Source organism: Pelophylax lessonae (assembly GCF_965119305.1).
Source record: "Pelophylax lessonae genome assembly, chromosome: 2".
NCBI lineage: Eukaryota > Metazoa > Chordata > Amphibia > Anura > Ranidae > Pelophylax > Pelophylax lessonae.
Window position 1 is genome coordinate 549,720,690 of NC_138769.1, and position 15,351 is coordinate 549,736,040.

The following is a 15,351-nucleotide window of genomic DNA, read 5'->3' on the forward strand; positions in this document are numbered from 1 at the left end:
CAATCCAAGATACTATAGTTAGTATCATCTGGCCAAATCTATCACTATTGCACATACGCACGTATATTTAGTGATACATTTGGGAGTTATGCGCACAGATATATTGCACTAAGTCACTTTATATTCACGTCATATTTATTCAGCTGTATTCATTTTATACTGTTTTATATTGCACTTTTACTTTTATGTATATACATACATACATTATATATATATATATATATATATATATATATATATATATATATATATATATATATATATATATATATATACACACACATACATATATATATATATATATATATATATATATATATATATATATATATATATATATATATATATATATATATATATATATATATATATATATATATATATATATATATAAGCTGGGTCTTTTACATATGAGATATTGACTTACCCGTATTTTAAAACACACTTTTAGGCAGCGCCAATTACCTCATTATTTTTACACTATTGTATTCTGATGGTGTGGTGAAACCTCCCACAGTCAGAATACAATAGCGCAGCAGGAGGGATTACCCCATTAACACTGTGTTGATGGGGGAATCAAGCAATTTTCCATGGGCTGAAGGAAAGAAAACTGCATAATGCCAATGGATCCCGCTGCTGCCTCAGCCAATGAGGAATGAGAGTCCCCAGGGAGCATAGGCTCACGTACACATCGCTGGATCAAGGTGGCGCTCAACAAAGTTACCGCATTTTTTAAGCGGCCAGTTCTGGAGTTAAGAGAACCTTAAACAGATGCCTTGAGTGCATGAGGCCTAAAAGCTCTTACAGGTAATTAGTTGAGAATTACTTGTAAATAATGGGTCCAGAATTGCTGCTCTCCCTTCAGCGTAAGGGGATATGTAACATGTGTAGTGCAATCAACATTTTCATGCATAGGCGCACCTTAAAGTGGTTGTAAACCCACCTTTTTAACTTTTACCTATAGGCAAGCCTTTAATAAGGCTTACCTAGAGGTACTGTAAATATCTCTTAAACTTGCACTGCTCAGGAGATATTTACATTGCCTGCATGCAGCCGATGACGTCATCGGTGCATGTGCTCTGAAGAAACAGCCGCCCGTGCCGTTTCTTCAGAAACCTGTGTACTGACCAGCGGCTCCCGTGCGCATGTGCGAGAGTGATGGCACGTGGCTCTCGGCCAGTAGCACAGCTGGAGTCCACAGACCAGGAAGGAAGAGGGCTAAAAAAGGGATGTGATCAGAAGACAAAGTAGATCAGCGCTGCTATGTGCTGATATCCCTAATGGATACTCGATTGTGCAAAGTGATAAATGTGCAAATAGCAAAACTATACTTGTGCAAAATTAATATGTGCAATATCCAAATCTTAGTTTCAATATTTCATAACCATCAATAAAAAACATCAATAAAAAACCCCAAAAAATCCTTTTTGCTGGAGTAAATAAATAAATATGAATATAAATACAGTCTTTTAGTGCAAACAACTCAGAAAGTGCTGCAGTGCTCCTTTTGCTTGAGTGCAATATTAATCCTCCCCCTTGTGGTTCCCTACAGATGACGCCCTGGGAGGAGGGCGAAACGCGTCTAGCGATTGGCTGAAGCGTCCCGCATCACGCATGACGTCATTTCCGGACGGTAGAGCGCACGCTGCAAGAGCAGCGAACCACCGTGCCGTGCACTGCCTGTCTTGTCTCATGTTTGTAAGTAGTTTTCTTTGATTAATAAAATAGTATTTTAAACATACTTCACTATGGATGGCTTTTTATCTTTATGAGGACACCCCGAGATTTATGGCCATTCAGTTTAAGGATTACTCCCAGCTGCTTAATCGGTGAAGGCTGCATTTACAAGGATATGTGGACACACATCAAAAGATCACCACACATCGCTTGATATATATCCACTTGTGGTAAGTAGGGAACCACAAGGGGGAGGATTAATATTGCACTCAAGCAAAAGGAGCACAGCAGCACTTTCTGAGTTGTTTGCACTATATTATATTCATATTTATTTATTTACTCCAGCACAAAGGATTTTGGGTTTTTTATTGATGGTTATGAAATATTGAAACTAAGATTTGGATATTGCACATATAATTTTGCACAAGTATAGTTTTGCTATTTGCACATTTATCACTTTGCACAATCGAGTATCCATTAGGGATATCAGCACATAGATAGCAGCACTGATCTACTTTGTTTTCTGATCACTTTAAAGGCACTTGCACTTTATTTTTCAGCAGCAGCTATAATATAGCTTACACTTTTATTTATTTATTTATTACCTCTTACCATAAGCGCGAGGTTAACTATCCATTTTTAAAAAGGGATGTGGCCTAAAGTAGAACGGCGAGGGCTTGGTTTGGAGTTAAGTGTCACATAATATGCTAGTATGCGATGCATACTAACAGTATGCTTTGGCCTTTCAGGGGAAAAAAACAAACAAAAACAAAAAAAAAAAAACACTGGGTTTACTTCCTAAGTGTGCGTTTCCGCTTGTATGCACTTGTATGTGGGGGTGGAGCTCAAAATGGTTTTAGGAGGGGTTTAAGTGTGTGGGTGTAACTAAGTTTTGCCACTTTTTACCCCAAAAAAATATTTTTTTAGCACGAAGGGGACAAAAAGTGCCCTATGTGATGTTTTTTTAGGTGGTAAGTTCACCTTTAATGAGACATCAGGATTCTTTTAGATCCGATGGCAGCTGTACAGGGGACATACATCGGTGGTAGTAAAAAGACTGCAGTGAAATGACATTTTTCATCTCTGCCTAAAGTTCAACTTTACAATTACTTATAACATCCGTTGGAGCAATAACTCACAGGCATAATGAGTTTGCTATCAGAACCAAAAAAAACCCTTAACATGTTTTTAGAAATTCTTTAATTAAGGAGTATGTTTAAAAAGGCTCAGGAAGGACCTATAGGGGATTATTTAAAACTACCTGTTGTGAAGTGATCACAACTCACACATTTTTGCAAACTAATTTGAGTTATCTGCTCTCTAGGGCATGATAATATTGGCTGCTAAACATCTGACAGTATCATAAATCACTGCAAGCTGCTTGTGGAGATGAAGGATGAAATACAGAGCATGCTCCAGGGACAGAATAAAACATCTTACTCAGTTCAAGGCAGAGTCATTGAAAATATTTGTGTTTAGATTTTTGTTCATCTGAGTATAGCATACAAGCGCAATCATAGCGGACCTCTTCCTGAAAATGCCTGTTATGCTAATCTGCTGGTTTAGGTTGACGCACTTTTGCCGCAATTGCATTTTGTGCCAAAACATTCCTCTCCTGATTGTGATTCTTCTGTGTTCAGGACAGGGACATATAAATTACCCCTAAGCTCTGATAAATGCCTATGTGTCCATGGACACATAGGCATTTAATGAGTGGAGTTCAGTGGCTTTAGGGGGAAAAAAAAAAAAAAAAAAAAAAAAAAAAAAAACACCAAAAGCTGCTAAACTTAGGTTTAGGAGCAGCAGTGTGCATGAGGCCTAAGAGCGTTCTGAACGCCCTAAAATCGCATTAAATAGAGGACATTTTTAGTACAAAAACACTGAACACTGTTAAAGTGTTTTTAAACCCAGGACACTGCATTCACTCGCACAGTACAGAGAACATGGAATCGCAACTATTTTAGTAAATATAAACTGCTAAATACCATTTTGTCATCGGCAGTCATATGACTTCTATCAGTGTCTAGTTAAAGCTGTTCTCCCGATTGTCCTTTGAGGCTGCAGGACCCCAACCCTCTGTCTGGACAGTGCCGATTGGCCCTGTGCTGATCACATGCACCTTTCAGGAAAAAAAAGTTCTATTCTGGTCCTGTTCTTTCGGGAGATGGATTGGGGACAGTGGAAGGAGGAGGATCAGAGAAGAAAGGATCAAACAGTCTTTACAGTAAACCCCCGCTCCATCGCGGTTCAGTTTTTGCGGTCCCGGTATATTGCGTTTTTTTTTTTTTTTTTAATGTTATTTTACTATATAAATCATTAAAAATGCAATATTTTTGTGTTTTCCATAGCTCTTGCTATGTCTCTCAGTATCTTTTATGTGTTTAAATGAGTTCCTATTGTTTTAAAAGTGTGTTTAAAAAGACCTTAAAATGCTTTTACACGTACAGGGACAGTAAAAAAAAAAAAAAAAAAAAATGCCTACAATGCATTTTAATAGGGTTTTTCTATTTCGCGGATTTTCACTTTTCGCGGCTGGGTCTGGAACGTAACCCCCGCAATGGAGGGGGGTTTACTGTATACACAATGCAAAGGTTATACCCCATAGGTTCCACAGCGAGTATAACAAGCATGCTTTACTGCATATACGGACTGATTTTACTGTTGTGGGTTTAGTAACACTTAAACACGCCCAAGCGCAAGGTGCATTTAGCACTTCAACGTTTATTTCAGTTGCCAAAATAAATGAAAATTCTGGCAAATCAAATAAATGCTCAAACTCCAAACACTGGTAAACTCGCCTAAACTGGTTTGAAAAATAAAATGCAGCTTAGGGGAGCCCAAAATTGATTTTCTCCTATCAGGATAAACAGCGTTTACAAGAAACCAGTGTGCATGGTGCATGAGGCCTAAAAGTGCTTTAAAACAAGCCATCCCTGACCTCTTTAGCTTTCTGTACTGTGAAGTAAATTCTTCTCGCAACAGAAACTCGAGTCAGCATTCACCTCTGAGGGGAACAGTGAAAGGCCTTATTTTTTTTGCCACGACAATGTGAATGGGGCTGTGCGGCAAACACTGTCTGGTTTTGACAGGCAGTTGACAAGTTAAAAATGTGCCTTCACCTGGTTTTGCCCCCAATAGTGCACGTGTGAAAATTAGAGTCTTAAAGTATACATATATATATATATACACATATATATTATAAGGCTCCTGTAGGAGGATATAAGGTCTTGATAAAAAGTTTTGTTTACTTTTATAGATTTTACACTTGTTTAACCAGTTGCCGACCACCCGCCGCAGTTTTATTGCGACAAGGTGGCTCAGCTGTGCAAACCAAAGTAAATGTACATTGGGCGCGCACGCCCGCTGTCCCGAGATGTGTTCATTCCGTTCAGAACTCATCAGTCATCGGGTTCAGGCCAATGATTGGGGTAGACACAGGGCGGATCTCTACTATGCTTCGCCATTTATCTTTCAACACTTTTGTTGGCAGAGTTTTCTTCATCCACATCAATTGTTGCGAATGGAGAAATCAGCCTTCATGAAAAAGAAAAAAAAAAAAAAAAAAAAAACAACCTCACAATTTATGCCCAAGAAGGACCAGCAAAGTACTGATATCTCGCTGGACTTTGAGGGGTCATACCAGGATGATGCCTGTAGATTTAGGCATCATCTTGGTATCTTTTTTTTTTTTTTACAGTCAGCGGTCGGCTTTCATGCAAAAGCAATCCTAGCAAGTAATTAGCAACTAGACTGCTTTTACAAGCAGGTCGGAGGAACTCTCTCTCTTACTACAGTCTGTTGCTGTTGGGAGGACTGCTTTTTATTCCCAGTCTCTGTGACCGGTTACTGAGAAGCGTGGGAGGAAAATTTTCCCCAAAAAAAGAACATTTGACAGAAAAAACACACACACGTCGAATGTGCTAAGCCTTTCTCACTCTACTAGAAACTTATTTACATGCCTTTTCGTGCCAACCAGTCACTGGAAAAGGAAGGGGACATTCTTCCAGAAAGGAACAATTAAAGCAATAAATAGCCCTTCACTGCTCTATCCATAGCAACATTTTTAAAAATGCTAGGGCTATAGGCTGAGAGCTCCGCTGAATGACGGGAATCACAGAGTGGCTCAAGGCAACTACAGACACTGGATCATCCTCCTAACACTGCGATCTAGTGCCCCGGTCACCCACTGTCATGTCAAAGAGGAAGAAAAACGAACATCAGCCAAAGAAACTCACTGCATACTTTATGCAGCCACTGATGCCGCATGGCCAAGATGGCGCCGGCTCGTCACAACTCCCTGCCATGGGCTTAGATGTTCTGTCCAGCCACAACAGCCCTGCATCCAGGATGGCAGCTCAATCCCTGGGAAGCTCACAGACCTATGCCCCTGTGTGTAGGAGCCCAGCAAAGAACAAACCACGGATGGATGGATCAGGGATGCAGCATTGTGAGGTAAGATCCAATTCAGACTCACAGGAAGGACACCAGAGAGCTCCCTGATTCCATTAGTGCATTCCACACATTAAACCAACCTATCCTTGATACAACACTGAAGGATAAGCTCTTATGTGGTCAGGAAACACATTTCCATCAGACTACACCCCCCAAGTGTACCCATAAGAGCTTTCAGCAATATCCTACCAAGGTCCTGGAGCAATTTGGCTTTTCGGGATACATACTTTCAGCTATAATGGTCCTATACACTTCCCCCATCAGCTAGAGTGTACACATCTGGAATGCTTTCTAAGCCACTGGAAATTACTAATGGCACACGTCAGGGATGCCCACTATCCCCTCTAATTTTCCTTTAAGTGATGGAACCTCTAGTCGCTAGCATCAGACAAGATCAGGACAGATCAGGACATCCAGGGGGTTTCCCATACAAGGCCGCAAGCACGTCATAAGCCTATTTGCAGATGACGTGATCTCAATGCTTACTAATCCGGCGACTTTCCTGGAACATGCCTCATGTCTTCTTTGGAGATTTGGTAGGGTGTCGTATTAAAAAAAGTCAATGACACCAAAATAATTCTTACCTGGGTGTACCTCCACAAGAAAGAGAATAACTTCAATCTAAATTTCCATACACATGGAGTGATACGTGGATCTCTTACTTGGGAATAACCCTCACTTCAAAATCTGATCAACTTCTGCAGGCTAACTATATGCCGCTGGAAAACAAGCTAAAAATAGGACTACGGGTCCTGGGTAAACACATACTCTTGTGGTCGGGAAGGTTAGCTGCATTAAAACTTTTGCTACAATTGCTTTATATATACCGTTCAGTACCTATTCCTTCTCTACAATCGCTCCTTTCCAAGTTCTTGTGGGAAGGTAGGCGAGCTAGAAGCGCTTTCAATAGACTTAGTAAATTAAGGCGGGGGGGAGAATGGAGGTACTGGTATTGGCTGACTACCAGTTGGCGGAACTATTGGCACAATTTAGGGGATGGATTCCTGGGGAACCTGTCTCTCTCTGGGGCGAAATAGAACAATCCCGAATGCCAGGTGGGAAATCATACGAGTATGCCCTGGCCTACCCATACCTTGGAAATACACAAAGAACTCCCACCCCAATTCCTAGCAACTGCGCAGGCCTGGAAATATTTAAAACTGCACCAAACACGACCTACACCATTGGTCCCTCTCCCTGTGCCTCTCTTTACTCTGACACTTTTGATTTCCGAAATCAGAGTAGATTTTATAATTGCCTCAACAACAAAGCTGTATTTGAAAAAACTAAACCCATGTTGGCATGGAAAACAGACATGGATACCACTTTTTCGGATTCACAATGGAGTACTGCCTTCCAGTACACACACTCAGCCACAAAATGCACCAACCTATGGGAACTAGCACATAAAGTTAAAAAACGCTGGTACCTGACCCCATACAGAATAGCTAAATTTAATTCCTCTGTGTCCAAAATTGTGTTGGAGAGAGTGTTCTCAAACTGGAACCCTTTTTCATATCCTATCATGTAGCAAACTGGCTACGTTCTGGCCCAAAATCTACATTTTCTTTCAAGTAACAGGACTACAAATTCAAATCTCCCCATCACTAGCCCTTCTCAACTTAGACATTGAGGACTTACCGCCCTCCTTTAGACAATTTACAACACACCTATTTCTGGCTGCTAAGCTGGTACTACTTAGACACTGGAGAGCCTTAGATCCTAAAGGAAGTGAAGGAAGTAATTCGCACTATCTACCCACTCCGCCTACGAGAAAATTCGGGCATCAGTGGCCGGCAGGCTATTGAATTTTTTTAAAACTGCCAGTCTCAGATTGACTGGTATAAGTAGTATAAAAATTCTATAGGAAATATATGATGAACGTACTTCGAAAGCTAGAATCCAGACACAAACTTTTAAGCATCATGTAATTGTAAACCATTCCAGAGAGAGATTCCCTCTAAGGCTCTTCATTTGTTCCCATTTCTTAACCCTTTTTTTTGTTATTGTTCTCCCTTCCGCAACCCTCTATACCTTTTATATGGCAAGATTGATTAGATATATGCTACTGGTGATCCTATCATTTAACGTTACAGCATATGCCTGAATGAGATACAAGAGTATCAATCTTTCATTGCATTGAAAAGGTCTCTGATACTGGAGTGGAGGGGGGGGGGGTGCCCATCAGTATGTTCCCAGTGTGCCTGGGGAGATGGGACTGCCCCAAATGTCAGAAAGTTTATCACCTGGTTTTACAAACAAGGGCCTGCCATAGAGTGTTGTGCTCTACCTGCTTCTGTAATGATGTTGATTGTAATAATTATGAATATGCTGTGCTGTTCGGAAACTGTTAATGTATTCCAATCATTACCAACCTTGAATAAAAACTATTGAATTTAAAAAAATAAATAAAAAATGCCAGGGCAGTATGGAATTAACCAGACATGTATGAGTATATTAGATATGCATACTAAACATAAAACACATTAAAAAACATTAATCTATGAAAATATTAGTGACTGCAAATATAGTCTAGCATAGAGTAGAAAAAAAATTTAAAATTATTAGACAGTTAAAAATTGAGAATGAAGATTCTCTGCACCAAAAACCCCTCCTCACAGCTTCCAGAGTTTAGGAGAATGCCGCAACTCACTTGAAATGACCTTTCCATGGTAATTGCGAAGTAATACTCTCTCCTGGGATATCTGCGCTCGCAGATGAACACATGGTTACATATCCTGCCCTTTTCTCCTGTCTGTTTCGTAAACAACTTCTTTCCAATCATCTGTGAGGAAATGGCTTTGGCTTCTTCTGGACTAAAAGGAGAGGTAAAAATGGAAAATGAAGGAGTGGAGCAAACTGTGAAATAAAACAGACATGTACTGCATTTTTTAACAGCCTGTCACCTTGCTTCAATTTCATTTCTTCGTTCGCCGACAAATGAAAATGTGAACATGATAGAATGCATTCAGCACATGGTTACCTTTATAAACTGCGCAGCTCTGACATTTTCAACGACAATATCAAACCATTTCTGAGAGGAAGACTTGCATCTAAAATCATAACACTGAAGTGATGGTGCATATGAAATCTGTCTTATTTACCCATGATGGCTGAACTGTATAAGGGTCCAGAGAAGCCTAATGGTAATGAAGCAGATGTCTGAATGGTTAAGAAATGTATGCTGGAAAGACCAAGGATTTATCACTACCTCACATAGGGATCCTAACAATGCCCTGCAGCGCCCTCCAGTCTCTCACATTGCCCCTGATAGACCCCCAATCCTCCAGGTGTTCCCCAAGTTCCCTCCAGAAACCTCTTTCCCTATAGGGCCACCAAGTCTGCTGCAGAGTCCCCCAACCTCTATAGAACCTTCATTCTCTCCACAGTGACACCCAGCCACATCCAGAACCTTCAAAAATCTTGATACATATTTTGTATTCCCAAGATTTTATTGTGAGAGGGGGAGCCGAATGTTTTGAAAGAATTTACTGGGTCCCAAAAAGGTTGAGAGCCACTACCTTAGAAAACATGTGAAAAGAAGCCTAGAGCTCCACCTGTTGGATAGACTTGAAAATACAACCTACAGATATGAAATATTTACCGGACAAGAAAAAGATTTATTTGATTTATTTTTTTTTTCCCTGACCATATGGGCTCATGCACACAGGTTTAAAAAAAAAAAAAAAAAAAAGCCTCTTTCACAAGAGCTGGACATGATTTTTTAAGCGTGTGCAAAAAAAGGCTCTGGCAGTGAAAGGGTTAAATGCTCCTCTTAAACGTCAGAAAAAATGTGTGTGCATGAAAACCTAGGCTAACGGAGTTGATTTTACAGGCTGAAAGAAAAAAAAAAACATTTTAGCCCTGAAGATTACATAAAAAAACACCAAAAACATCAAACTGTCTGAAAGCAGACACCCTAGAGAATAAAATGGTGGTAGTTCCAATTTTTTACGTTACACAATATCAGCGCAGAGATGTGGGGGAAACACAAAGTTTCAGTAAAAAAAAAAAAAAAAAAATACACCAAAAGTTAATATGAGGCCACACAAATGCAATAGGCGAGTTCATTTTTTGGGTAAAATATAAAAGATGAGGTCACGCAGAGTAAATCAATACCGAACACGTCAAACCCTAAAATTACGTGCGTCCGTGAAATGGACACAAACTTCCCTACCCTAGATTTTGAGTAACGCTTTAAAGTCCCTACAGGTCAGTTTAGAGCTCCATAGGAGGTCTGTTAATAAATGATTGCCCTTACCACCAGCGTGCACAGCAATATGTAACATATGTATCACAATTATTGTATAAACGCATAGGTGCCCCAGGGAGGGATGTTTGTGTTTGTACGTGCGTGTTTGTGGGGGTGAGGGTACCTCAAAAAAAATTTGGGGGAGGGGAATTTTATGTGGTGGAGTGCAACTTTAATTTTTTTTTTACTTAAACTTTTTTCACCACACAGGGGACAAAAAGCTCCCTCTCTTTTTAAAAGGTACCTCAGTACTTATGATGAGGTTTTTGTTGTATGTTCTAGTTCTTAATTTTGGTTATAATGCTTATTTTTTTTTAGGTTTACCAATGACTTGTTCTGGTACTGGCTTCCTCGGTCTTTGCTTCTTTTGAGATGTCCTTTAGGGCCCTTCTATCACATCCGGGCATATAAGATACCACACCAATCCAATGACAACACGTGATACTACCGCGTTTAACATTCTCTCATGGAGGGTTCAATTATAACTTTAAGGTAGCGAAAGCTGAAACCCCACTCTTCTCAAGTAATACACCAAGAGACACATCCAACAGGCAGCAAGCTACTGGCACCCAAGAGGCCGTGGATCCAGAAGACCTTCCATGCCTTCTACTCCACCTTTGCCCGGGGCGTGCGTGTGTGTTGATCAGCAAATCGTTCCCCTGTGTGGTTGAACATGTTCACACAGACCCTCAGGTCAAATATTTAGTGGTGGTATTTCCTTTATGGAACGGTACATTATTGTCAAAGTGTATATTTCTCCTCCCTTTTCCACCGCAGTACTATATGCCATTTTGGAGAGGATCGCCCCGTATTGCCCTGCTAAATTGCTGCTCATGGGTGATTTTAACGCCATATTGGCTCCTGACTTGGATAGACCCATTCCTCCGAAAACACTTCTCTACTGAACTAGTGGCGTGGGCTCGGGCGATCGGAGTGGCAGAGGTTTGGACGTGGAAGCATCCTACGACCAGATTCTACTCTTGCTTTTCATCCATGTACAAAACGGCCTTTCTGATCGATCTGGCCTTTGCAAATCCGACCATGTCGGTTGTGTTGGATTCTTCGTACCTCCCCAGTGGACTCTTGGACCATTGGCTCTCTCCATCCTCTCTCCCTGCGCTCGCAATACCGCCTTGTGGCACCTGTGATCTCACTGGGTGACTCACCCTAACCGAACGGATACCATTCCCCCAATCCTGGCAGAATACTGGGAACTTAACGCAGGGTCATCCTCTCCTGAGGTTACCTGGGATGCCTTTAAGGTAGTTACTCGTGGGCATTACATCTCCTCTAACTGCAGTTCGTAGGGACCCGGCTGCCACCACCATTGCCCTTCAAGATTCAGGTAAACAGTTTATGGAATCATAAATACTGACCCGACTGACAACCATTTCGACCAGCTTCACGCAGAAAAAGCGAGCTTCATTTACACCTAGCCGAAATTACTAGATTAGACTTATACAATAACGGCTTTTTTTTTTTTTTTTTTTTTTTATAGAGGGAGACCGCAATGGATGCCTACTGGCAATGCTAGCGCAGCATGAACAGCCTTTAACCCCGATACCAGAAAATAAAAAAAAAACGTTGGGTGAGTCGGCCTCTTCCCTACCCGCTATTCTAAAACGCATTTCATCAATTTTATAGCTCCTTTTACTCCTCCGTTTTGCCCTCTAACTTTTGTCCCGCAGACCTGGCTGCTTGGCTGGATCCTTCGGCCCTCGACTGGCTGTCTGATGGGGATCGCGAGGCTCTGGTGAGGCTAAATATACCTGATGAGAATCTTAGGGTGATTGGATCTTTTCCAACAGGGAAGTCGCCGGGTCCAGATGGGCTCCCCATCAAATTTTATAATGCCCATGAGGACCTCCTTGCTCCCATCCTGGCCTCACTCTACTCCCTGTGTTTGTCAAACGGAAACCCTCCCGGCTTCCATGAGTCACGCTGATCTATAAACCACCCAAAGACCCTACATCCTGTGCCTCCTATAGGCCGATCACCCTACTTAAAGCTGACTTTAAAGATATTTACCAAATTACTTACACTACGTTTACAACCCATCTTGCCCACTATCATTAAGACAGACCAGACCGGCTTTACAGCCCACAGAGTGAAAGACATCAACCTACGGAGACTACATACCCATATCCATGCCCAACATCCCAATGTGGGTTCTAGAGTGGTTGCCTCCCTGGACATTGAGAAGGCCTTCGACACAGTCGAGTGGCCTTTTTGTGGGAGGTCCTCCGCAGAATGGGCTTCCCTCTCGTCTTCATCAATTGGCTACAGAGATTATTCAAACATCCCATGACAGCCCTCAAGCTTGGAGGCAGCCTAACGGAGCCTTTTCCCTTGTCCAGGGGCACCGGGCAGGGCTGCCCTCTCTTTCCGGCCTGATTTGCCATCACCATTGAGCCTGTGGCAGAGGCACTGCGTGCTTCCTTGCACATCAAGGGACTGTGAATTGGTTGGCTGGAGGAGAGGGTAGCATTGTACGTGGACGACACAGACCCATCCCTAAAAGGGAACCTTATAGGTCTTAGATTCATTCTCCAAGGTCACGGGCCTCAGAGTTAACTGGTCCAAATCCCTTATATTCCCCATACACCCTGCGGCCAGAACTGAGGCCCCCCTTAATCTTCCTCTACAGTGGGTTGAGAGCTTTAGATATAAATACTTAGGGGTTGAAATATCTAGTCAAGCTTCAGATTACATATCCTTGAATTTACCCCGGTGGTACAGGTAGTCAGGCTAAAACTAAAGGCATGGGAGTCCCTCCCTTTATCCCTTTTAGGATGCATCAACCTACTTAAAATGAAAATATTACCTAAATTCACATAGCTGTTTAGCCATTCTCTGCAATGGATACCCAAGTCCTTTTCTAACAAAATTGAATCAGTTATTCACCTCTTTACTTTGGGGCTCTCAGACCCCGAGATATAAATGGTCCACACTCATGCGCCCTTCTTCCCAGAGGGTATTGGCCCTTTCAGACTTGCATAAATACTTTTTGGCCACCCAACTTGTCACGGCGGCCTGGTGGTTGAACCCCGACGCAACCAATCCATCGGTCATGGTCGAGGCGGCTATGGTGGAATCCTTGAAGGCACTGAAATGCCTTTTATTCAGTGATTCTCAGGCCCCTTTACCCATTGACGCCTTCCATGATCACCACCATCCGGGCCTGGGATGTTGGTCTCAAATATGAACACTACCCCAAACATGTTGTTTCCCCTGAAACTCCCCTATGGCGCAATCTACATGAATTCTACAAAATATTAGAAACATATGCCTGGACCAAAGTCACTAATAAAAGGATTTCGCGGATTACGGTTTACCAATCCCTGGCCCCCTTGCTGGTACTATCCTCTAAATATCCCAGAAACCTACTCAGTCCACTACTTTCAACTCTCCCATGCCTTTCGTAGCTAATTTTCTCACACAGGTCCTCAAACATTATAATCGACACTGAAGGAGATACTAAGATCAGAGTGCAGGACAAAACCCATTTCCTGACTATATTCTCATCCGATGTTGGTATCCTTGTCTCCTTTGGGAGGAACTCAGGGCCAGATGGCAACATGACATTCCAGAGCTTGATGATGACTGGGACAATATCTGGGACTTCCCCTTCAGTTCATTAGTTTCAGTACGAGACCGACTAATTCAATTTAAAACTGGTCCACCGGGCAGGCGGGCATACTTTACCCCTTACAGGTTACATAAAATGAACTCCAGCTTTTCCCCCTGGGTGGTGTGGAGGAGTCCCGGGGAACTTTGTTAATATTTTCTGGACCTGCCCAGTCGTCCTTGGGTTCTGGAGTCAAATAAATAGCCTTCATCCACCTAGTCTGTGCCATACTTCTACAACCATCCATGTCCATCTGTATACTTGGCCTTGTTGAACAATCCATACCCAGGGCGTACTATGATAGGTTTGCTAAAGTTCTACACTACCGAAAGCCATAGCACTCCACTGGAAGAAATCCTTTCCTTTGTCTTTCTTTCTGGAAGCAGCTGGTCAACAAAAGCTTGCCTCTTTAGATACCTATACACACAGGGGTTGCCCCAACAAATGATAAGGTGTGGTCCAAATGGCTGTAAGAGCCCTCTACGGCTTCTGAGGAGCCTTAGGTTTGATGTGTCTCTTATTAATGCCACAGTTTAGTTTACCAGTTGTCTCATACCTAAACACTGAACAAGATTGCATTGACACATGTAGAAGTGATTGCCCTTGCCTTTAACTGACCTATGGAAGCTAGTCTTTCCTTTCCAGCATTTTGACCCTCGGGTCCTGTTATATGTAACTCTATAATGCACTATATACTGTAATCCCCTGCGTGGTTCACTTCAATGAATAAATATTTGTATGTTTGTTGGTACCGTTTAAACCAATAAATAAAAAAAAAATAAAAATAACAATGATATGATAACTAACCCTTTAAAAAAAAGTTAGCGGAAAGACAACTGTAGTATAAAAACTTCAAGCTTTGCTTGAAAGGTTTGGGACACAGGTCTCTGGCAGGCAACTTGTGATGGCAGGCAACTTAGTGAAGAACTTGTTCTCTTGGCTAAAGCAGCCTCCGTTCTGTTTGGGAAGTTTTAATGAACGTTTGAAAGAATGCTGACATCTTAGGCCTTTGGCCTGCTGAGCTTTACACGTTATAATATTATTGACTGTACTGCGACTCTGCTGTGTCTGAACTGCCTTTGCTAGGTTACGGTTTCTGTATACGCAGTCTGTAAAACCCAGGCCTTTTGCTAAAGAAAAAAAAAAACCACAACACTTTAAGCTTATCAAGCGATGACTTACGAATATACAATCTTCACTCCTCCTTTAAGGCCACCTTCAAAGGTTCCTTTGCCTCGACCACCAGCCAACACTTGTGCTTTAACTACCAAATCCTTTGAACCTTAAAGGAATAAAAAGGGAAAAACAAAAAAAAAAAAAAAAAAAAAAAAAACTTAGGTTA

The 15,351-nt window shown here is 41.7% G+C and overlaps 1 protein-coding gene across 1 annotated transcript in view; it reads right to left on the reverse strand.

Annotated features, from left to right (window-relative positions):
• SUCLA2 (succinate-CoA ligase ADP-forming subunit beta) overlaps positions 1 to 15,351 on the reverse strand; it is a 180,994-nt gene that overhangs the window by 117,236 nt on the left and 48,407 nt on the right. The window contains exons 3-4 of the mRNA XM_082244262.1: positions 15,192 to 15,291; positions 8,783 to 8,945 (exon numbers count right to left, since the gene is read on the reverse strand). Coding sequence (XP_082100388.1) covers positions 8,783 to 8,945; positions 15,192 to 15,291 — 263 coding nt within the window. The remainder of the gene's footprint in view (positions 1 to 8,782; positions 8,946 to 15,191; positions 15,292 to 15,351) is intronic.